A 25,495-nucleotide genomic window follows, 5' to 3' on the forward strand; every position below is an offset into this window, starting at 1 on the left:
TTGCTGTCACCCATTTCGCACATGCACATACAGCTGAAAGCTGTCATTGTAGACCGCCTACTGTGGAGCATATAATACTGTGTGGGGACAGGCCTACTGTGGTGCATATAATACTGTGTGGGGTCCTAGTAATGAGCATATAATACTGTGTGGGGGCCCAAAGTGAAGCATACAATACTATGTGGGGGCCCAAAGTGGAGCATATAATACTGTATGGGGGCTCAAAGTGGGGCATATAATACAGTGGGGGAAAATGTGGAGCCTATAATACTGTGTAGGGGCCACTGTGGTGCAGATTGTACTGTGTGGGGTCCCTTCATTATTTATATCACACAGTATCTGTTTTATAACACACATGATATTAGTACAGACTGTAATAACATTGCACGGTCACTATAAAACAGATCCTGTGCGATGTAAATAGTGAATATTAATTGTTCAAAAGTACCAAATGCAGAGACCTTTACCTTTCAGTACAAAGTTGTTTGTAATATCGAAAGGTCTATAAAACCCCATTCACATGACTGTATTATACGTGTCCGTAACTAACCACAACTGTGGATCTGCACAGTATTAAGGTTGAATTGCCGTGTTGGCACTTAGTGATAATTTAGTGGGTTTTGGGGTGCAGTTTGGGCACTCAGTCTCTAAAAGGTTCACCATCACTGACATAGCACAAAGCAAAAAAAAAGCAAGAACATATATAATGCTATGTACGTAAATGTAATACATCCATTAAAAATATAACCCAAGGTTCAAAGCAATTCTATAGAGTTAAAGATTAGAGATGAGCGAACACTAAAATGTTCGAGGTTCGAAATTCGATTCGAACAGCCGCTCAATGTTCGTGTGTTCGAACGGGTTTCGAACCCCATTATAGTCTATGGGGAACAGATACTCGTTAAGGGGGAAACCCAAATCCGTGTCTGGAGGGTCACCAAGTCCACTATGACACCCCAGGAAATGATGCCAACACCTCTGGAATGACACTGGGACAGCAGGGGAAGCATGTCTGGGGGCATCTAACACACCAAAGACCCTCTATTACCCCAACATCACAGCCTAACAACTACACACTTTACACACTCAATACCAACTCTCTGACAGTAGGAAAACACCTTGAAACATGTGTATTTGGCACTTGCAGTGAGGAGAGCTTGTCACCAGCAGTGAATTTGGCCCTTGTAGTAAGTTGAGGTTGGCACCAACATTTGTTTTGAAAATCAGGGTGGATTGAGCCTCTAACCAGCAGAGTTTGGGCAAATTCATGGTGGAGGGAGCCTCTAAAAACCCCAGTTTGGACCAATTCATGGTGGAGGGAGCCTCTAACCAGCCCAGTTTGGGCAAATTCATGGTGGAGGGAGCCTCTAAAAAACCCAGTTTGGACCAATTCATGGTGGAGGGAGCCTCTAACCAGCCCAGTTTGGGCAAATTCATGGTGGAGGGAGCCTCTAACCAGCCCAGTTTGGACCAATTAATGGTGGAGGGAGCCTCTAACCAGCCCAGTTTGGACCAATTAATGGTGGAGGGAGCCTCTAACCACCCCAGTTTGGACCAATTCATGGTGGAGGGAGCCTCTAAACAGCCCAGTTTGGGCAAATTCATGGTGGAGGGAGCCTCTAAAAAACCCAGTTTGGACCAATTCATGGTGGAGGGAGCCTCTAACCAGCCCAGTTTGGACCAATTAATGGTGGAGGGAGCCTCTAAACAGCCAAGTTTGGACCAATTCATGGTGGAGGGAGCCTCTAAAAACCCCAGTTTGGACCAATTCATGGTGGAGGGAGCCTCTAACCAGCCCAGTTTGGGCAAATTCATGGTGGAGGGAGCCTCTAAACAGCCCAGTTTGGGCAAATTCATGGTGGAGGGAGCCTCTAACCAGCCCAGTTTGGACCAATTAATGGTGGAGGGAGCCTCTAACCAGCCCAGTTTGGACCAATTAATGGTGGAGGGAGCCTCTAACCAGCCCAGTTTGGACCAATTAATGGTGGAGGGAGCCTCTAACCACCCCAGTTTGGACCAATTCATGGTGGAGGGAGCCTCTAACCAGCCCAGTTTGGACCAATTCATGGTGGAGGGAGCCTCTAAAAAACCCAGTTTGGACCAATTCATGGTGGAGGGAGCCTCTAAACAGCCCAGTTTGGGCAAATTCATGGTGGAGGGAGCCTCTAAACAGCCCAGTTTGGGCAAATTCATGGTGGAGGGAGCCTCTAACCAGCCCAGTTTGGACCAATTAATGGTGGAGGGAGCCTCTAACCAGCCCAGTTTGGACCAATTAATGGTGGAGGGAGCCTCTAACCACCCCAGTTTGGACCAATTCATGGTGGAGGGAGCCTCTAAACAGCCAAGTTTGGACCAATTCATGGTGGAGGGAGCCTCTAAAAACCCCAGTTTGGACCAATTCATGGTGGAGGGAGCCTCTAACCAGCCCAGTTTGGGCAAATTCATGGTGGAGGGAGCCTCTAAACAGCCCAGTTTGGGCAAATTCATGGTGGAGGGAGCCTCTAAAAAACCCAGTTTGGACCAATTCATGGTGGAGGGAGCCTCTAAACAGCCAAGTTTGGACCAATTCATGGTGGAGGGAGCCTCTAAACAGCCAAGTTTGGACCAATTCATGGTGAAGGGAGCCTCTAAAAACCCGTTTGGACCAATTCATGGTGGAGGGAGCCTCTAACCAGCCCAGTTTGGGCAAATTCATGGTGGAGGGAGCCTCTAAACAGCCCAGTTTGGGCAAATTCATGGTGGAGGGAGCCTCTAACCAGCCCAGTTTGGACCAATTAATGGTGGAGGGAGCCTCTAACCACCCCAGTTTGGACCAATTCATGGTGGAGGGAGCCTCTAAACAGCCAAGTTTGGACCAATTCATGGTGGAGGGAGCCTCTAAAAACCCCAGTTTGGACCAATTCATGGTGGAGGGAGCCTCTAACCAGCCCAGTTTGGGCAAATTCATGGTGGAGGGAGCCTCTAAACAGCCCAGTTTGGGCAAATTCATGGTGGAGGGAGCCTCTAAAAAACCCAGTTTGGACCAATTCATGGTGGAGGGAGCCTCTAAACAGCCAAGTTTGGACCAATTCATGGTGGAGGGAGCCTCTAGACAGCCAAGTTTGGACCAATTCATGGTGAAGGGAGCCTCTAAAAACCCGTTTGGACCAATTCATGGTGGAGGGAGCCTCTAACCAGCCCAGTTTGGGCAAATTCATGGTGGAGGGAGCCTCTAAACAGCCCAGTTTGGGCAAATTCATGGTGGAGGGAGCCTCTAACCAGCCCAGTTTGGACCAATTAATGGTGGAGGGAGCCTCTAACCAGCCCAGTTTGGACCAATTAATGGTGGAGGGAGCCTCTAACCAGCCCAGTTTGGACCAATTAATGGTGGAGGGAGCCTCTAACCACCCCAGTTTGGACCAATTCATGGTGGAGGGAGCCTCTAACCAGCCCAGTTTGGGCAAATTCATGGTGGAGGGAGCCTCTAAACAGCCCAGTTTGGGCAAATTCATGGTGGAGGGAGCCTCTAACCAGCCCAGTTTGGACCAATTAATGGTGGAGGGAGCCTCTAACCAGCCCAGTTTGGACCAATTAATGGTGGAGGGAGCCTCTAACCACCCCAGTTTGGACCAATTCATGGTGGAGGGAGCCTCTAACCAGCCCAGTTTGGACCAATTCATGGTGGAGGGAGCCTCTAAAAAACCCAGTTTGGACCAATTCATGGTGGAGGGAGCCTCTAAACAGCCCAGTTTCGGCAAATTCATGGTGGAGGGAGCCTCTAAAAAACCCAGTTTGGACCAATTCATGGTGGAGGGAGCCTCTAAACAGCCAAGTTTGGACCAATTCATGGTGGAGGGAGCCTCTAAACAGCCAAGTTTGGACCAATTCATGGTGAAGGGAGCCTCTAAAAACCCGTTTGGACCAATTCATGGTGGAGGGAGCCTCTAACCAGCCCAGTTTGGGCAAATTCATGGTGGAGGGAGCCTCTAAACAGCCCAGTTTGGGCAAATTCATGGTGGAGGGAGCCTCTAACCAGCCCAGTTTGGACCAATTAATGGTGGAGGGAGCCTCTAACCACCCCAGTTTGGACCAATTCATGGTGGAGGGAGCCTCTAAACAGCCAAGTTTGGACCAATTCATGGTGGAGGGAGCCTCTAAAAACCCCAGTTTGGACCAATTCATGGTGGAGGGAGCCTCTAACCAGCCCAGTTTGGGCAAATTCATGGTGGAGGGAGCCTCTAAACAGCCCAGTTTGGGCAAATTCATGGTGGAGGGAGCCTCTAAAAAACCCAGTTTGGACCAATTCATGGTGGAGGGAGCCTCTAAACAGCCAAGTTTGGACCAATTCATGGTGGAGGGAGCCTCTAAACAGCCAAGTTTGGACCAATTCATGGTGAAGGGAGCCTCTAAAAACCCGTTTGGACCAATTCATGGTGGAGGGAGCCTCTAACCAGCCCAGTTTGGGCAAATTCATGGTGGAGGGAGCCTCTAAACAGCCCAGTTTGGGCAAATTCATGGTGGAGGGAGCCTCTAACCAGCCCAGTTTGGACCAATTAATGGTGGAGGGAGCCTCTAACCAGCCCAGTTTGGACCAATTAATGGTGGAGGGAGCCTCTAACCAGCCCAGTTTGGACCAATTAATGGTGGAGGGAGCCTCTAACCACCCCAGTTTGGACCAATTCATGGTGGAGGGAGCCTCTAACCAGCCCAGTTTGGGCAAATTCATGGTGGAGGGAGCCTCTAACCAGCCCAGTTTGGACCAATTAATGGTGGAGGGAGCCTCTAACCAGCCCAGTTTGGACCAATTAATGGTGGAGGGAGCCTCTAACCACCCCAGTTTGGACCAATTCATGGTGGAGGGAGCCTCTAAACAGCCAAGTTTGGACCAATTCATGGTGGAGGGAGCCTCTAAAAACCCCAGTTTGGACCAATTCATGGTGGAGGGAGCCTCTAACCAGCCCAGTTTGGGCAAATTCATGGTGGAGGGAGCCTCTAAACAGCCCAGTTTGGGCAAATTCATGGTGGAGGGAGCCTCTAACCAGCCCAGTTTGGACCAATTAATGGTGGAGGGAGCCTCTAACCAGCCCAGTTTGGACCAATTAATGGTGGAGGGAGCCTCTAACACCCCAGTTTGGACCAATTCATGGTGGAGGGAGCCTCTAACCAGCCCAGTTTGGACCAATTCATGGTGGAGGGAGCCTCTAAAAAACCCAGTTTGGACCAATTCATGGTGGAGGGAGCCTCTAAACAGCCCAGTTTCGGCAAATTCATGGTGGAGGGAGCCTCTAAACAGCCCAGTTTGGGCAAATTCATGGTGGAGGGAGCCTCTAAAAAACCCAGTTTGGACCAATTCATGGTGGAGGGAGCCTCTAAACAGCCAAGTTTGGACCAATTCATGGTGGAGGGAGCCTCTAAACAGCCAAGTTTGGACCAATTCATGGTGAAGGGAGCCTCTAAAAACCCGTTTGGACCAATTCATGGTGGAGGGAGCCTCTAACCAGCCCAGTTTGGGCAAATTCATGGTGGAGGGAGCCTCTAAACAGCCCAGTTTGGGCAAATTCATGGTGGAGGGAGCCTCTAACCAGCCCAGTTTGGACCAATTAATGGTGGAGGGAGCCTCTAACCAGCCCAGTTTGGACCAATTAATGGTGGAGGGAGCCTCTAACCAGCCCAGTTTGGACCAATTAATGGTGGAGGGAGCCTCTAACCACCCCAGTTTGGACCAATTCATGGTGGAGGGAGCCTCTAACCAGCCCAGTTTGGGCAAATTCATGGTGGAGGGAGCCTCTAACCAGCCCAGTTTGGACCAATTAATGGTGGAGGGAGCCTCTAACCAGCCCAGTTTGGACCAATTAATGGTGGAGGGAGCCTCTAACCACCCCAGTTTGGACCAATTCATGGTGGAGGGAGCCTCTAAACAGCCAAGTTTGGACCAATTCATGGTGGAGGGAGCCTCTAAAAACCCCAGTTTGGACCAATTCATGGTGGAGGGAGCCTCTAACCAGCCCAGTTTGGGCAAATTCATGGTGGAGGGAGCCTCTAAACAGCCCAGTTTGGGCAAATTCATGGTGGAGGGAGCCTCTAAAAAACCCAGTTTGGACCAATTCATGGTGGAGGGAGCCTCTAAACAGCCAAGTTTGGACCAATTCATGGTGGAGGGAGCCTCTAAACAGCCAAGTTTGGACCAATTCATGGTGAAGGGAGCCTCTAAAAACCCGTTTGGACCAATTCATGGTGGAGGGAGCCTCTAACCAGCCCAGTTTGGACCAATTAATGGTGGAGGGAGCCTCTAACCACCCCAGTTTGGACCAATTCATGGTGGAGGGAGCCTCTAACCAGCCCAGTTTGGACCAATTCATGGTGGAGGGAGCCTCTAAAAAACCCAGTTTGGACCAATTCATGGTGGAGGGAGCCTCTAAACAGCCCAGTTTGGGCAAATTCATGGTGGAGGGAGCCTCTAAACAGCCCAGTTTGGGCAAATTCATGGTGGAGGGAGCCTCTAACCAGCCCAGTTTGGACCAATTAATGGTGGAGGGAGCCTCTAACCAGCCCAGTTTGGACCAATTAATGGTGGAGGGAGCCTCTAACCAGCCCAGTTTGGACCAATTAATGGTGGAGGGAGCCTCTAAACAGCCAAGTTTGGACCAATTCATGGTGGAGGGAGCCTCTAAAAACCCCAGTTTGGACCAATTCATGGTGGAGGGAGCCTCTAACCAGCCCAGTTTGGACCAATTAATGGTGGAGGGAGCCTCTAACCAGCCAAGTTTGGACCAATTCATGGTGAAGGGAGCCTCTAAAAACCCGTTTGGACCAATTCATGGTGGAGGGAGCCTCTAACCAGCCCAGTTTGGGCAAATTCATGGTGGAGGGAGCCTCTAAACAGCCCAGTTTGGGCAAATTCATGGTGGAGGGAGCCTCTAAAAAACCCAGTTTGGACCAATTCATGGTGGAGGGAGCCTCTAAACAGCCAAGTTTGGACCAATTCATGGTGGAGGGAGCCTCTAAACAGCCAAGTTTGGACCAATTCATGGTGGAGGGAGCCTCTAAACAGCCAAGTTTGGACCAATTCATGGTGAAGGGAGCCTCTAAACAGCCAAGTTTGGACCAATTCATGGTGGAGGGAGCCTCTAAACAGCCAAGTTTGGACCAATTCATGGTGAAGGGAGCCTCTAAAAACCCGTTTGGACCAATTCATGGTGGAGGGAGCCTCTAACCAGCCCAGTTTGGGCAAATTCATGGTGGAGGGAGCCTCTAAACAGCCCAGTTTGGGCAAATTCATGGTGGAGGGAGCCTCTAACCAGCCCAGTTTGGACCAATTAATGGTGGAGGGAGCCTCTAAAAAACCCAGTTTGGACCAATTCATGGTGGAGGGAGCCTCTAACCAGCCCAGTTTGGGCAAATTCATGGTGGAGGGAGCCTCTAAACAGCCCAGTTTGGGCAAATTCATGGTGGAGGGAGCCTCTAACCAGCCCAGTTTGGACCAATTAATGGTGGAGGGAGCCTCTAAAAAACCCAGTTTGGACCAATTCATGGTGGATGGAGCCTCTAAACAGCCAAGTTTGGACCAATTCATGGTGGAGGGAGCCTCTAAACAGCCAAGTTTGGACCAATTCATGGTGAAGGGAGCCTCTAAAAACCCGTTTGGACCAATTCATGGTGGAGGGAGCCTCTAACCAGCCCAGTTTGGGCAAATTCATGGTGGAGGGAGCCTCTAAACAGCCCAGTTTGGGCAAATTCATGGTGGAGGGAGCCTCTAACCAGCCCAGTTTGGACCAATTAATGGTGGAGGGAGCCTCTAAAAAACCCAGTTTGGACCAATTCATGGTGGAGGGAGCCTCTAACCAGCCCAGTTTGGGCAAATTCATGGTGGAGGGAGCCTCTAAACAGCCAAGTTTGGACCAATTAATGGTGGAGGGAGCCTCTAACCAGCCAAGTTTGGACCAATTCATGGTGAAGGGAGCCTCTAAAAACCCGTTTGGACCAATTCATGGTGGAGGGAGCCTCTAACCAGCCCAGTTTGGGCAAATTCATGGTGGAGGGAGCCTCTAAACAGCCCAGTTTGGGCAAATTCATGGTGGAGGGAGCCTCTAAAAAACCCAGTTTGGACCAATTCATGGTGGAGGGAGCCTCTAAACAGCCAAGTTTGGACCAATTCATGGTGGAGGGAGCCTCTAAACAGCCAAGTTTGGACCAATTCATGGTGGAGGGAGCCTCTAAACAGCCAAGTTTGGACCAATTCATGGTGAAGGGAGCCTCTAAACAGCCAAGTTTGGACCAATTCATGGTGGAGGGAGCCTCTAAACAGCCAAGTTTGGACCAATTCATGGTGAAGGGAGCCTCTAAAAACCCGTTTGGACCAATTCATGGTGGAGGGAGCCTCTAACCAGCCCAGTTTGGGCAAATTCATGGTGGAGGGAGCCTCTAAACAGCCCAGTTTGGGCAAATTCATGGTGGAGGGAGCCTCTAACCAGCCCAGTTTGGACCAATTAATGGTGGAGGGAGCCTCTAAAAAACCCAGTTTGGACCAATTCATGGTGGAGGGAGCCTCTAACCAGCCCAGTTTGGGCAAATTCATGGTGGAGGGAGCCTCTAAACAGCCCAGTTTGGGCAAATTCATGGTGGAGGGAGCCTCTAACCAGCCCAGTTTGGACCAATTAATGGTGGAGGGAGCCTCTAAAAAACCCAGTTTGGACCAATTCATGGTGGAGGGAGCCTCTAAACAGCCAAGTTTGGACCAATTCATGGTGGAGGGAGCCTCTAAACAGCCAAGTTTGGACCAATTCAAGGTGAAGGGAGCCTCTAAAAACCCGTTTGGACCAATTCATGGTGGAGGGAGCCTCTAACCAGCCCAGTTTGGGCAAATTCATGGTGGAGGGAGCCTCTAAACAGCCCAGTTTGGGCAAATTCATGGTGGAGGGAGCCTCTAACCAGCCCAGTTTGGACCAATTAATGGTGGAGGGAGCCTCTAAAAAACCCAGTTTGGACCAATTCATGGTGGAGGGAGCCTCTAACCAGCCCAGTTTGGGCAAACTCATGGTGGAGGGAGCCTCTAAACAGCCCAGTTTGGGCAAATTCATGGTGGAGGGAGCCTCTAACCAGCCCAGTTTGGACCAATTAATGGTGGAGGGAGCCTCTAAAAAACCCAGTTTGGACCAATTCATGGTGGAGGGAGCCTCTAAACAGCCCAGTTTGGGCAAATTCATGGTGGAGGGAGCCTCTAAACAGCCCAGTTTGGACCAATTCATGGTGGAGGGAGCCTCTAAACAGCCCAGTTTGGGCAAATTCATGGTGGAAGGAGCCTCTAACCAGCAGAGTTGTGGGAAAGCAGGGTGGAGGGAGCCTCTAACCAGCAGAGTTGGTGGAAATCAGGGTGGAGGGAGCCTCTAACCAGCAGAGTTGGGGGAAATCATGTTGGAGGGAGCCTAGTATTAGCAGAATTGTGCAACGCTTATGGTGGATGAGTATGAGGATGCGGAGGAATTGGAGAGGTTGAGTACAGACATGGAGTTTCATGTTGGGGTGCTTTACACAGGTGGGCACAAAAATGACGGCTCTACCCAGTGGTGGTTCATTTTTATCAAAGTGAGCCGGTCGGCACTCTCAGCTGACAGACGGGTGCGCTTGTCAGTGATGATGCCACCGGCTGCACTGAACACCCTCTCAGATAGGACGCTGGCGGCAGGACAGGACAGCACCTCCAAGGCATATAGGGCAAGTTCAAGCCACAGGTCCAACTTCGACACCCAATACGTGTAGGGCGCAGAGGGGTCGGAGAGGACAGGGCTGTGGTCGGAAAGGTATTCCCGCAACATGCGCCTATACTTCTCACGCCTGGTGACACTAGGACCCTCCGTGGCGGCACTTTGGCGAGGGGGTGCCATCAAGGTGTCCCAGACCTTAGACAGTGTGCCCCTCGTTTGTGTGGACCGGTGAGAACTTGGTTGCCTACTGGAGGAACTGCCCTCCCTGCCGCCAACGTCACATACTGGAAACATCTCCATCATATTCTGCACCAATTGCCTGTGGCAAGCATTGATGCGATTGGCCCTCCCCTCTACCGGAATAAAAGACGAGATGTTGTTTTTATACCGGGGGTCAAGGATAGCAAAGATCCAGTACTGGTTGTCCTCCATGATTTTGACAATACGCTTGTCGGTTGTAAAGCACCCCAACATGAACTCAGCCATGTCTGCCACAGTGTTAGTTGGCATGACTCCTCTGGCCCCACCGGAAAGTTCAATCTCCATTTCCTCCTCATCCTCCATGTCTACCCATCCGCGCTGCAACAATGGGACGATTCGAAGTTGCCCGGAAGCCTCCTGTATCACCATCACATCATCGGACAACTCTTCTTCCTCCTCCTCCTCCTCCTCCTCCTCCTCCATTAAACGCAGTGAAGCGGACAGATGTGTGGACCTACTCTCCAGCTGTGATGGATCGGATGCTATCCCTAACTCCTCTGTGTGATCTGAGTTATCCCTGATGTCAATCAGGGATTCTCTCAGAACACACAAGAGCGGGATTGTAAGGCTCACCATCGCATCCTCAGAGCTCACCCTCCTTGTGGACTCCTCAAAGACCCGTAGGATGTCACAAAGGTCTCTCATCCATGGCCACTCATGGATGTGAAACTGAGGCAGCTGACTTTGTGGCACCCTAGGGTTTTGTAGCTGGTATTCCATCAAAGGTCTCTGCTGCTCAACCACTCTATTCAACATCTGAAACGTTGAGTTCCAGCGTGTGGGGACGTCGCACAAAAGCCGGTGTTGTGGCACATGCAGGCGTTGCTGGAGAGATTTTAAGCTAGCAGCGGCTACTGTCGACTTGCGAAAGTGGGCGCACATGCGCCGCACTTTCACCAGTAGCTCTGGAACATTGGGGTAGCTCTTTAGGAAACGTTGCACCACTAGGTTGAAGACGTGGGCCAGGCATGGAACATGTTGGAGTCCGGCAAGCTCCAGAGCTGCTACCAGGTTCCGGCCGTTATCACAAACGACCATGCCTGGGCCCAGGTGCAGCGGCTCAAACCATATTGCCGTCTCATCGAGGAGGGCATCCCTCACCTCGGAGGCAGTGTGCTGTCTGTCCCCCAAGCTGATCAGCTTCAGCACAGCCTGCTGACGTCTACCAACGCCAGTGCTGCAACGTTTCCAACTCGTAGCTGGGGTCAATCTAACAGCGGAGGAGGAGGCGGTGGCGGAGGAGGAGGCGGTGGCGGAGGAGGAGGCGGTAGAGGAGGAGGAGGAGGGGGGTGTTCTTCTCGTGTCCCTGCCAGGAATGTTAGGCGGGGAGACGAGGTACACCGGGCCAGTTTGGGAAGCAGTCCCAGCCTCAACTACATTCACCCAGTGTGCCGTCAGTGAAATGTAGCGTCCCTGTCCGCATGCACTTGTCCACGCGTCGGTGGTCAAGTGGACCTTTGTGCAAAGCGCGGAACTAAGGGCCCGCCTGATGTTGAGTGACACGTGCTGGTGCAAGGCGGGGACGGCACACCGGGAGAAGTAGTGACGGCTAGGGACGGCATAGCGAGGTGCCGCAGTTGCCATCAGGTCCAGGAAGGCGGGAGTTTCAACAAGCCGGAACGCCAACATCTCCTGGGCCAGCAGTTTAGCGATGTTGGCGTTCAAGGCTTGCGCGTGTGGGTGGTTAGCAGTGTATTTCTGCCGCCGCTCCAATGTCTGAGAGATGGTGGGTTGTTGTAAAGAAACGCCTGATGGTGCCTTTGATGGTGCAGGAGAAGGAGATAAGACAGGACCAGGGGAGGATGAGGTAGAAGTCAACAAAGTGGCGGAGGCAGATGAAGTGGTGTCCTGGCTCGTCCTCTGGAGTGCATCGCCAGCACAGTCAGCAGTGGCAGTGGCAGAGGCAGAGGCAGTGGCAGAGGCAGTGGCAGTGGCGTGAACGGCAGGCGGCCTTTGTCCTGCCGTTGCTGCCTGCCACTGATTCCAGTGCTTGGATTCCAAATGACGGCGCATTGAAGTGGTGGACAGGTTGCTCTTCTCAGAGCCCCTAATCAATTTCGAGAGGCAAATTGTGCAGACAACACTATATCTGTCCTCGGCGCATTCCTTGAAAAAACTCCACACCTTCGAGAAACGTGCCCTCGAGGTGGGAGTTTTTCGGGGCTGGGTACGAACTGGAACATCTTGGGAGATTCCGGGTGTGGCCTGGCTTCGCCTAAGCTGCTGACCTCTGCCTCTGCCTCTAGCTACCCTTTTTGGTGCTGCACCTGCCTCAACATCCACACTACTTTCCCCGCTTGACATCCCCCCTGTCCAGGTCGGGTCAGTGTCCTCATCATCCACCACTTCCTCTTCCAACTCCTGTCTCATCTCCTCCTCCCGCACAATGCGCCGGTCAACTGGATGCCCTGACGGCAACTGCGTCACATCATCGTCGATGAGGGTGGGTTGCTGGTCATCCACCACCAAATCGAACGGAGATGGAGGAGACTCTAGTGTTTGAGCATCTGGACACAGATGCTCCTCTGTTAGGTTCGTGGAATCGTGACGTGGAGAGGCAGGTTGAGGGACAATGAAAGGAGCGGAGAACAGCTCTGGGGAGCAGGGACAGTTTGGGTTATTGTTCTGTAAAGCTTCGGAATTTTGGGAGGAAGGAAGACAAGACTGTTGGGTAATAGGAGGAGAGGAGGCAGAGTCTGACTGGCTGCTGGACAATGTGCTGTAAGCGTTCTCTGACAGCCATTGCAAGACCTGTTCCTGGTTCTCGGGCCTACTAAGGTTTGTACCCTGCAGTTTAGTTAATGTGGCAAGCAACCCTGGCACTGTGGAGTGGCGCAATGCTTGCTGCCCCACAGGAGTAGGCACGGGACGCCCTGTGGCTTCACTGCTACCTTGCTCCCCAGAACCATTCCCCCGACCTCGCCCACGGCCTCGTCCACGTCCCTTTCCGGGAGCCTTGCGCATTTTGAATTCCTAGTTAGAAATTGGCACTGTATACCAGTAGTAAAAATTGTGGGTGCACGTAACCCCAATATATTCTTTGAATTCCCAGTCAGACACTGGCACTATATGGCAGTAGCAAGAAATGAGGGTATTTGTATTCCCAATATACTCTTTGAATTCCCAGTCAGACAATGGCACTGTATACCAGTAGTAAAAATTGTGGGTGCACGTAACCCCAATATATTCTTTGAATTACCAGTCAGAAACTGGCACTATATGGCAGTAGCAAGAAATGAGGGTATTTATAACCCCAATATATTCTTTGAATTCCCAGTCAGACAATGGCACTGTATACCAGTAGTAAAAATTGTGGGTGCACGTAACCCCAATATATTCTTTGAATTACCAGTCAGAAACTGGCACTATATGGCAGTAGCAAGAAATGAGGGTATTTGTATTCCCAATATACTCTTTGAATTCCCAGTCAGACAATGGCACTGTATACCAGTAGTAAAAATTGTGGGTGCACGTAACCCCAATATATTCTTTGAATTACCAGTCAGAAACTGGCACTATATGGCAGTAGCAAGAAATGAGGGTATTTATAACCCCAATATATTCTTTGAATTCCCAGTCAGACAATGGCACTGTATACCAGTAGTAAAAATTGTGGGTGCACGTAACCCCAATATATTCTTTGAATTACCAGTCAGAAACTGGCACTATATGGCAGTAGCAAGAAATGAGGGTATTTGTATTCCCAATATACTCTTTGAATTCCCAGTCAGACAATGGCACTGTATACCAGTAGTAAAAATTGTGGGTGCACGTAACCCCAATATATTCTTTGAATTACCAGTCAGAAACTGGCACTATATGGCAGTAGCAAGAAATGAGGGTATTTGTATTCCCAATATACTCTTTGAATTCCCAGTCAGACAATGGCACTGTATACCAGTAGTAAAAATTGTGGGTGCACGTAACCCCAATATATTCTTTGAATTACCAGTCAGAAACTGGCACTATATGGCAGTAGCAAGAAATGAGGGTATTTGTATTCCCAATATACTCTTTGAATTCCCAGTCAGACAATGGCACTGCATACCAGTAGTAAAAATTGTGGGTGCACGTAACCCCAATATATTCTTTGAATTACCAGTCAGAAACTGGCACTATATGGCAGTAGCAAGAAATGAGGGTATTTATAACCCCAATATATTCTTTGAATTCCCAGTCAGACAATGGCACTGTATACCAGTAGTAAAAATTGTGGGTGCACGTAACCCCAATATATTCTTTGAATTCCCAGTCAGAAACTGGCACTATATGGCAGTAGCAAGAAATGAGGGTATTTGTATTCCCAATATACTCTTTGAATTCCCAGTCAGACAATGGCACTGTATACCAGTAGTAAAAATTGTGGGTGCACGTAACCCCAATATATTCTTTGAATTACCAGTCAGAAACTGGCACTATATGGCAGTAGCAAGAAATGAGGGTATTTGTATTCCCAATATACTCTTTGAATTCCCAGTCAGACAATGGCACTGTATACCAGTAGTAAAAATTGTGGGTGCACGTAACCCCAATATATTCTTTGAATTCCCAGTCAGACACTGGCACTATATGGCAGTAGCAAGAAATGAGGGTATTTGTATTCCCAATATATTCTTTGAATTCCCAGTCAGACAATGGCACTGTATACCAGTAGTAAAAATTGTGGGTGCACATAACCCCAATATATTCTTTGAATTACCAGTCAGAAACTGGCACTATATGGCAGTAGCAAGAAATGAGGGTATTTATAACCCCAATATATTCTTTGAATTCCCAGTCAGACAATGGCACTGTATACCAGTAGTAAAAATTGTGGGTGCACGTAACCCCAATATATTCTTTGAATTACCAGTCAGAAACTGGCACTATATGGCAGTAGCAAGAAATGAGGGTATTTATAACCCCAATATATTCTTTGAATTCCCAGTCAGACAATGGCACTGTATACCAGTAGTAAAAATTGTGGGTGCACGTAACCCCAATATATTCTTTGAATTCCCAGTCAGAAACTGGCACTATATGGCAGTAGCAAGAAATGAGGGTATTTGTATTCCCAATATACTCTTTGAATTCCCAGTCAGACAATGGCACTGTATACCAGTAGTAAAAATTGTGGGTGCACGTAACCCCAATATATTCTTTGAATTACCAGTCAGACACTGGCACTATATGGCAGTAGCAAGAAATGAGGGTATTTGTATTCCCAATATACTCTTTGAATTCCCAGTCAGACAATGGCACTGTATACCAGTAGTAAAAATTGTGGGTGCACGTAACCCCAATATATTCTTTGAATTCCCAGTCAGACACTGGCACTATATGGCAGTAGCAAGAAATGAGGGTATTTGTATTCCCAATATATTCTTTGAATTCCCAGTCAGACAATGGCACTGTATACCAGTAGTAAAAATTGTGGGTGCACGTAACCCCAATATATTCTTTGAATTACCAGTCAGAAACTGGCACTATATGGCAGTAGCAAGAAATGAGGGTATTTGTATTCCCAATATACTCTTTGAATTCCCAGTCAGACAATGGCACTGTATACCAGTAGTAAAAATTGTGGGTGCACGTAACCCCAATATATTCTTTGAATTACCAGTCAGAAACTGGCACTATATGGCAGTAGCAAGAAATGAGGGTATTTATAACCCCAATATATTCTTTGAATTCCCAGTCAGACAATGGCACTGTATACCAGTAGTAAAAATTGTGGGTGCACGTAACCCCAATATATTCTTTGAATTCCCAGTCAGACACTGGCACTGTATACCAGTAGTAAAAATTGTGGGTGCACGTAACCCCAATATATTCTTTGAATTACCAGTCAGACACTGGCACTATATGGCAGTAGCAAGAAATGAGGGTATTTGTATTCCCAATATATTCTTTGAATTCCCAGTCAGACAATGGCACTGTATACCAGTAGTAAAAATTGTGGGTGCACGTAACCCCAATATATTCTTTGAATTACCAGTCAGACACTGGCACTATATGGCAGTAGCAAGAAATGAGGGTATTTGTATTCCCAATATATTCTTTGAATTCCCAGTCAGACAATGGCACTGTATACCAGTAGTAAAAATTGTGGGTGCACGTAACCCCAATATATTCTTTGAATTCCCAGTCAGACACTGGCACTATATGGCAGTAGCAAGAAATGAGGGTATTTGTATTCCCAATATATTCTTTGAATTCCCAGTCAGACAATGGCACTGTATACCAGTAGTAAAAATTGTGGGTGCACGTAACCCCAATATATTCTTTGAATTCCCAGTCAGACACTGGCACTATATGGCAGTAGCAAGAAATGAGGGTATTTGTATTCCCAATATATTCTTTGAATTCCCAGTCAGACAATGGCACTGTATACCAGTAGTAAAAATTGTGGGTGCACGTAACCCCAATATATTCTTTGAATTACCAGTCAGAAACTGGCACTATATGGCAGTAGCAAGAAATGAGGGTATTTGTATTCCCAATATATTCTTTGAATTCCCAGTCAGACAATGGCACTGTATACCAGTAGTAAAAATTGTGGGTGTATATAGCCCCAATTCTATTGCTAGGGGACTTGCAGGGTATTTCTGGGGTGAAGGTGGGGGGGCACACCGTTGGAACGGGTATCGGGGTATATATCGGGTATACGGGAATACACTGACAGTGTATTCCATTCAGGATCCTGGGAAAGCTGGGTTGCGGCGATTGAGCCCGTCAGTGCCACGTTACACTGACAAGCTTCTCCCTGGAATTTAGCTCTTACAAGAGCTGTTGGTTGTCTTCTCCTTCCTATCCTAGCCTGTCCCTGCCTACCCAGAATCTAAGCCCTAGCTAGCTGGACGGAAACCTCCGTCCTCGGTGAATTGCAAGCTCAGAATGACGCGAACCTGGGCGGCGCTGTTCTTTTAAATTAGAGGTCACATGTTTTCGGCAGCCAATGGGTTTTGCCTACTTTTTTCAACGTCACCGGTGTCGTAGTTCCTGTCCCACCTACCCTGAGCTGTTATTGGAGCAAAAAAGGCGCCAGGGAAGGTGGGAGGGGAATCGAGTAATGGCGCACTTTACCACGCGGTGTTCGATTCGATTCGAACATGCCGAACAGCCTAATATCCGATCGAACATGAGTTCGATAGAACACTGTTCGCTCATCTCTATTAAAGATGTCCTTGTACAATTTCTGTTGTATTTAATTCATCTGCAAAGGGATAGAAGAAGATGTATGTGCGGGTTTTGGTGCCAGTACTGGGGCTACATGTGACCTCTCCCCATTAAGAATATATTTATGCAAATTGTCAGAGTCAGAGGTGGTTAATTAAACCCTTCAGACTCTATGCAAATCCAGAACACAGCTTCACTGCTGAGACACTGCAGGGCATGTCAGATCGTGTTCATCATCCTACTTCTGTATTACCATAAAGGATGACGAGCTTGTATGTATTCCAGAGGCTTTACATTGGTGTGTGGCTATACGGGGAAGTTCTCTGCTCTAGAAATGATTACCATAATATTACACTTATGGGTATATTTTATAGATTAGTGTGCTCAGATTGAAAGTGATGCAGGTTTGGTTCATTCATAATAACATGTAGAAATAAACTATAGTTACCTCCAGCTATAACAAGTATCTATAATACATGCAGAGAAATCACAATCCATTCTATTAGACACTGGTTTGCTACACAATGGGTGCGAATGCCTCTCTGGAATACGCACCTTTTTCAAGAAGAAGGACCCCTGACCCTTGTCTAGCTGCCTCTGCAAAAGAGAAGGTGCCTACATACCGTAAGTGCAATTCTTGTCACTGACTTATATGGGAAATCCAAGGTATCCCAGCCAGCAGGCTCGGCTATACTTCTTAACTCTCATAGAAGTGAATGGAGAGAGTGGTGCATGCATTCGCAGAAGCCAAGAGATGGGGTGGATGATCCTCCATTCTCAAGAACAGAATACCCCTCTAAAGCCTACTATAAAAATATTCTTCTATGGCCTTGATACTATTGTCATGCTTTGAAAGGAGCTCTAGGTAAACATTATCTCTGTGTTAAATAAATAGTATGCTTACTTCTGCCTTCGAAATATCTTTTATACATATGTGATGACCACGTCATGCATGAGGCAGTAGCTGTAGCTTATCTACGTCACCTACAGGTAGTCTGAAATACACCTCCTGTCTCCTCATTGGTTCTTTCCCCATATTGATTGCTATATGTAAACACAATAGTATCACATGGTCACCAGGAAGTGAATAGATATGAGTTATATTACATTGTATGTGAATCATTATAAAATACAGAATAATAACCAGCATTGAGAAAAGGATAAATATCGGGTAACTGCTGCCCTGCTGAGAATAGGCCTTAGTAAAGGGATGCTTAGAGGGCTACTTAAAGAAAAATCTTAAAGGTAACCTGCTAGGGCTATTTGGACACTAAACCACCCACAGGTCCTTATAGACCATCTGTTTATTGTTACAAATAGCTCTATGCTAGTGCTGCCCATATATATGTACTCCTGTACTCCCGCAGCCTGTGTAGAGCTCTGAGGTGTACGTTCTCGATGAGACTCATCCTTAGCTAAGTATAAAGGTTTGTTTTATTAAGTCCACAGACAGAGTTATGGGTAGGATATTTGGGACACTAAGGTTATTCTCTCTGTGTTTGTGAGGGTTTCCTCTAGGTACTCCGGTTTCCTCCTTCACTCCAAAGACACTATGATAGGGAATGTAGATTGTGAGCCCTATATGGGATAGTGATTGAAAACGTCTGTATAGCGCTTCAGCATATAATGGTGCTATATACGTAAGCTCAATAAATAAATATATAAATAATTGGGGACACTTAGTCAATGCTCCATAGGGAGCTGAGTGTAGCTTAGTGCCCTAAATAGCTTCGACAGGTTCACTTGAAGGAGACAAAGGCTAAATCCCAAACATGAGATTGCTTTATGCCCTTACATATGCTTTTCCAGGATGTCACTAGCTATAGAAATCAAGTACTTGTAATGTGCCGTAACATGCAAGCGAAAGACGAATGTCCAAATGGTGATGAATACAATGTGACTGGCTAATAGACCTAAAGCTGGTGGCATACTGTACTTAAGGCAGATAAATAATGGTTGAGCCCAGTAAAATAGAACTGAAAAACTAGCTCTGGACTGGATGCTGTACATAATGTGGCTCTTTACTTGAAGTGAACCTATCAGCCATGTTATTCCTTCCTGTCTGAGGGCAGGATAAGATAGTGACAGTCACTCTGATTTCAAAGGTGTATCACTTTTGTGTGAAGATGTTTAGTTACAGATGACCAGAGTCTCATGTATTCAAAAATTATAGCTCCCTATAGCCACTGATTGACAGTTCACTCCTGCTGCACAGTAGTAGGGAGAAATCTGTCAGTCAGATGCTTGAAGGTGGGGAAGCATGCATATCAGGAATACATCAGACTGCCTACTGGCAATAGGTAAAAAAGTATCCAGCACAGCCGTATTCGTTGTAAAAAACTTTTTCTTACTTCTTTATTCCATACAAAGTTCCGAATAAAATGGAAACATCAACACACGTGTCATTAAAATGTGCGTCCAGACTGACGCGTTTCGGAAATCTTGTTCCTTTTTCAAAGCCAAAGCTTTGAAAAAGGAACAAGATTTCCGAAACGCGTCAGTCTGGACGCACATTTTAATGACACGTGTGTTGATGTTTCCATTTTATTCGGAACTTTGTATGGAATAAAGAAGTAAGAAAAAGTTTTTTACAACGAATACGGCTGTGCTGGATACTTTTTTACCTATTGCCAGTAGGCAGTCTGATGTATTCCTGATATGCATGCTTTGGCTTATATTCCATGATAAGCCAAAGCTTTGAAAAAGGAACAAGATTTCCGAAACGCGTCAGTCTGGACGCACATTTTAATGACACGTGTGTTGATGTTTCCATTTTATTCGGAACTTTGTATGGAATAAAGAAGTAAGAAAACGTTTTTTACAACGAATACGGCTGTGCTGGATACTTTTTTACCTTTGGATTTATCGTTTTCTCCTCCGGACCGTGGGAGTGCATATCCGAGCAAGGCCGAGTGAGGAGATTTATCAAGAGTATAACCAGGAGATATTTAACTGCAGTTGGGCTGAGTATTATTTCCTATTTTCCCCTTTACCTATTGACTTATTGCCTACTGGCAGCACTAGCTGCCCATTGTAAGAATTAAGATGTAAATTATCTTTATATGAAGTAAGAATTCAGCATGCCTGGACCTACTACAGATTAGCATATAGCAGGGCTGATGGGTTCCCTTTAAAGGAGTTGTCTAGGCAAAAATGGATAACGCTTTTAACTTTTAAATCAGCCAGGGGCATTGAAAAAAAAAATCATACTCACTTGTCTCCAATGTGCCGGCGTCCTCCCGGTACGTCCCAGTTATTCTGCTCTGGTGGGTCCTTGCAGGTCTCTTCCGGAGTTCTGCTCAAGCCACTCATTATCCTCAGTGATCACATGACTGCAATGACCTGAGCAGGCCTCAGAAAGAGGACTTGTGATGTCACAGGTAGTGACATTTCATGCCATTCGCTGATTGACCTCAGTGATCATGTGACTGCTAATGCTAATCAGCAGCTTCAGCAGAACTCCAGAAGAGACCCATTCAGCAGAAGGATTATAATGTGGTGGGAGGACACCGGAGCATCAGGAACAAGTGAGTATGATTTTTTAAAAAATTTTTTTCAATATCCCCAGCTGAAAAGTTAAAAGGATCATCCATTTTTTGCCTGCGACCCCCCCCCCCCACACACACACACGATGCAGCATTTGTTATATTGTTGGGGATTTGACTCCTCTACCAATCAGCTGCTTCAATTGGCCATGGCGGTGCTGAATGTGCTACCATATCTGCAATAGTTACCTCGGTCCATCTTCATCTACTTAGTAGGGGCAGTGCCATTACGTCTGCCTTCTGTTCACTTGAATCACAAATGTGTAATATCCTTCATAACCACTTCCATAAGTTCAGTATGTAGGTAGAAGGACAGATGCAAAGAATAATGAGCCTGAATTACTTGCATGGGTGTTGAAGTCTTTTTAATGTGATATTGATGACCTATTCCAAGCCCTATTCCAAGGCCATCAATATTCCGTTCCTGGAAACCCCTTTAGACTATTACTCCTCGATAGATATAACAATCTGGCACCAATGGCGGGTAGATAAATGGCACATTCTGAAAAACTTGCCTTGCGTGCCAAGCTAATCTGCTCTTTGCATCAACATAATATCACCATCTCATAGTTTGGCACCATACTCAGTAGAGTATGAAACACTGAAGCAAAATTGTGATATAAAATATGTTTTCCTAGTTCATAGTTAATAAACCTGTGTCTGTTTCTAAACAATACCATATCTGTCCATGGGCTGTATCTGATATTCCAGTTCAGCCCCATTTACCTGAATTAGGATGAGCTGTCATACCAGACAAAGCCCATGGACAGATGTGGCACTGGTTCTAGAAAAAAGATACATATTAAAAAGGTAGATCTATTGAGTATCCTAATGGATCCACTGGATTCATGGGAGGAGTGCTCAACCCTGCCACACTCCACCCTGGTTTATACATCATCAGCCATTGCTGAGAAGAGGGCAGGAGTAGGCAAGAGAAGAGCCCACCCCATATGAATACAGCACTTACATAAGACAGAATTCAGAGTATTTTTGCAAGTTTCCCAATTTTTGTAAAATGGCAATTTCTATTAATGTGCCCTCCATGTATGAATGCTAGACATTAACTGATTCTCATGACTTTAATTGTTACCAAAATCATGAAAAGGATCCCGGCAATGGCAAATGATAGAATATCAGTATCCTCTTCCTTTAGTACAATGGTAATGGTCCAAGGGAATGGACCATCACTAAATGTAATCTGATTGGATTAAGTACTAGACAACAGGCTGCCCCTTTAAATTATAACCTTGTCATTTAACTCTGTAAAAAATTCCCATATAAAAGAATCATTGTAAAACAAAGCTATTATGGCTGATCAATGTGTTTGGTGTAATTGTAGGAGTAATGGAGGAAAGCTCTGCTGCAGCAGTTGTTGTGTGCTGTCACAAAGGCCAGGGAATGTTCTGTCAATGGGCGTTTAGCTTTGTCATTAGAACAGAGCGCTGTCATTCAGCCCCGATCGGGACAGGTGCATGCTCGAAACAGAGCTTCTAAACTTAGATACCTCACTCTCTCCCTTTCCCACAATCTTTGCTTTGTTGTCTGTCTGCATAGATAACTGAGGTCACGTCATTCATTATAGTCTGTTAGATCTATAGCATTTTGTCCACAGTTGTCCATTGTAACAGTGATTTGCTCCAAATTCACAAGGGCGCATGTGAATCCCTTAGGGACAACGTCGGGTATGTCATAATTTTAATATACATTTGCAAGTGTGGGCATTGCTGCTTTATTTATCCTCTATGGCAGGGATCAGCAACCTATGGGCCTCCAGCTTTTGTGAAACTAAACTTCCAAGCATGCATACTTGCTTGGCTGTTCTCAAAGCTCTCACAAAAGTAATTGGAACATGCTGGGAGATGTAGTTTCACAACAGCTGCAGACCCGGCGGTTACTGATCCCTGCGCTATAGAAGTGCCAGAGATAGAAGAGTGTTGTACTTGCCAATCTCCAGCAGTCTAATAGTAATGAATGGCATGGCCATGTGCAATCTTGACTTTCCGCTCTATTCACATGGGGCAGATGGGATCCATTCTTGGGATTAGTGGTAACCGCCACCGATCAGCAAGTTACGACCTATCCATAGACTTGGTCATAATTTACTTTGGTGGAAGACGTTGAGGTTTTTGATGTACTTTCAGAAGCCAGAACAAGGTATGCATCATAAAAGGTCTGCACTCTTACACTATAAATGTCACAACTTTTCCTTTAGTTTTATGGGGCGGGAGAAGCACATAGATATGTGATCATTGTCATGAAACCTGATGCATATAAAGCTGCCGGATCTTAAACGTTCCCATACCCATGACTGGCATATCCTAAGAGCTCTGTAACAAGTCTTAGAGAAAAGTGTTTTATATCAGAAAGTATTCTATGTAAGAACTATTTATTACATCACATCACAGGCAGAAGAGGCCGTTATCCAATGACCAGTCCCGCCATGGGAAAGCTGGATTATTTAAGCACTTTATCTGTTGACATTATTACCATAAACCAATGAAGTTATACAGTTTACCACTAATGTTTAGGAAATATTATGGTATTATTAATGCTGGTTCACACAGAAGAAAAACTCCAAAATCTGACCTCCATTTATGTCAATTCATTGAGATGAACAGGGGGCATATTTAAGGCCGAATCTGCCTCAAATTCAGCTCCAAATTCCTTTGTGTGAACATACCCTTACCCTCCAGCTGTCCCAAGCTAAACCTGTCACATAGTTATATAAACTGTTGCTATTCATTGTGCTTAATATTTTATAAACAGGATTACTTTTATATATTCAAGCATTATTTTCTATTCATTGTATATAATCTGTAACTTCTGCTGCTAACACTTGAGCCAACATGGTCCAGGCATTCAAGACACTCCCCCAGCAAAGAGCAAGATTTTGAAAAATCTTCCAGCCTCACCGAGACGTCTGCACTCACTCTTTGTGTATACATTCTCTACTATAAGCATACAGGATATTAGTAGAAATATAAACCCTACAAAAACTCATGGTGAACTGTACAGACCAAAGTATTGCTAATTCATTCATAGATCAAACATTGCAATTTGCAAACTTCAAGGGTTTACTATATACTATACTATTACTCCGGCTATGTGCACTTTTACACCCATATTGTCCATTCATTGTGTGACAAAGACACAATACATTTCTTGTAGATTTCTTACCAGCTCCTGCTTCAGCCTTCTAAGGTACTGGTCCATATTCTTCATAAATGTGATCAGTTGTGCGAGTCCATTTGCTTGCCTTTTAGGAATGTCAGCAGTCAGTGCCCCAGCCCTGGTAGCACATTGTCAGATCCAGGCTGATTCCAGCTCAGTAGTTATAATGCTTTAGAAGTCCAGTTCAATGAATGCCCATTGAGGTCCCCAGGACAGGATCATGACTTTGGAGCTTCCTTGCTTCTTTTGCTGGACTTGGATCCTCCTGTGAGAATGTGCTGGCTCAGACTGGTGACAGTGTGCTTTCTAAGCAGGCAGTGTTTCCCAGAGCAGAGAGCAATGTGCTGGGATAGCCAATGGCAGCTCATCCGTCCTAATGAATAGACAAGCCCTGCTGATGAGTAACATGAAGCCCACAAGAGGGGGTTGCTGAAGCCACGCCACAACACACAACTATTACAGTATATACAGTATGCTTTCTTGTATTACATTTATCTTGGAGGTTCAATTCATTACCGTTGTCACTCAGTAAATCAATCTATTACACTTTGTTGATTTTCTGAAGCAGATCCTACATTTATATAGCAGATGTCATGGTAATTCCAGAACAACTCCTGCAAAGATAGACTGTCACCAGGGATGAGCAGATGTAAGTAAATATACAGCTATATATATATTAGGGTCACCTTATTGTGATTTTTATTTCCAATTTGGTCCTCCCTTCCAGAGATATAAATATGAATTTCACTAAGCAAATGAGCAGATTGGAGCAACAAGGGTATCTTTGGCGCTCAAGATTGCTGGCCTGGCCACTGCTCATGCCAGAGTGTCAGGGCCAAACAGAGATGTCGAAGAATTGCCTGGCCCTGTAATCTCGTAGTCGCACTTTTCACTACAAATGATTGGCGCATCTGCACTACATCAGTAACTCCCAACTTTCAAAGGACAGAAGCAGAAACAAAATGTAGCGCGATATAGCAAATTTAACTTCACTCACTTCTAAATTGACTCCGTCCATTCATTTCTCTTTGTGCTCCTCACACAGTATAATGCTCCTACAGTCACCCTAATATCATATGACCCCACATTATAATTTTCTCCTAAAATTGACCCCACAGTATAAAGTCTCTCTCCTGGTGCACCCACAGTTTAATATTTCCCTTCAGCTGCTCCATAGTTTAATGTACCCCTCTAATTGTCCTCACAGTTTAATGTCCTCCAGCTGCCCCAGTTTAATATTCCCCTCCGGCTGCTCCATAGTTTAATTTCCCCCTCCAACTGCCCCAGTTTAAACTTGGGGTAACTAAAAGGGGCCATTAAACTGGGGCAGCTGGTGGACATTAAATCATTTAATGTCCTCCTCCAGTTGCCCCCAGTTTAATGCCCTCCTCTAGCTGCTCTTAGTTTAATGCCCACTCCATCTGCCCCTAGTTTAATATCCCCCTTCATATGCCCCCAGTTTAATGTCTTCATTATATGCCCCCAGTATACTGTCCCCCCTCTATCTGCTCCCACAGTTAAACATCAGTCTTGTGCTGCAAAAGTTTAACATAAAAAACATAATAAAATAACATAAAAAACCTCTCCTCGGTCGCCAACTACGCAATCTGCAGTCTCTTGTCCCGGGAACGACAGGCGCGATGTGAGTGATGTCAGCTCCTGAATCACTTTGAGGGCACA

At 46.4% G+C, this 25,495-nt stretch overlaps 1 protein-coding gene across 1 annotated transcript in view; it reads right to left on the reverse strand.

Annotated features, from left to right (window-relative positions):
• The window catches only part of INKA2 (inka box actin regulator 2), a 41,297-nt gene extending 17,125 nt beyond the window's left edge, over window positions 1-24,172 (reverse strand). The window contains exon 1 of the mRNA XM_075264052.1: window positions 23,822-24,172. Within this exon, the coding sequence (XP_075120153.1) occupies window positions 23,822-23,866 (45 nt within the window). The 5' untranslated portion in view covers window positions 23,867-24,172. The remainder of the gene's footprint in view (window positions 1-23,821) is intronic.
• Window positions 24,173-25,495: the final 1,323 nt, after the last annotated feature.

The sequence above is a fragment of the Leptodactylus fuscus genome, chromosome 2, assembly GCF_031893055.1.
Source record: "Leptodactylus fuscus isolate aLepFus1 chromosome 2, aLepFus1.hap2, whole genome shotgun sequence".
In the NCBI taxonomy this organism is placed as follows: Eukaryota; Metazoa; Chordata; class Amphibia; order Anura; family Leptodactylidae; genus Leptodactylus; species Leptodactylus fuscus.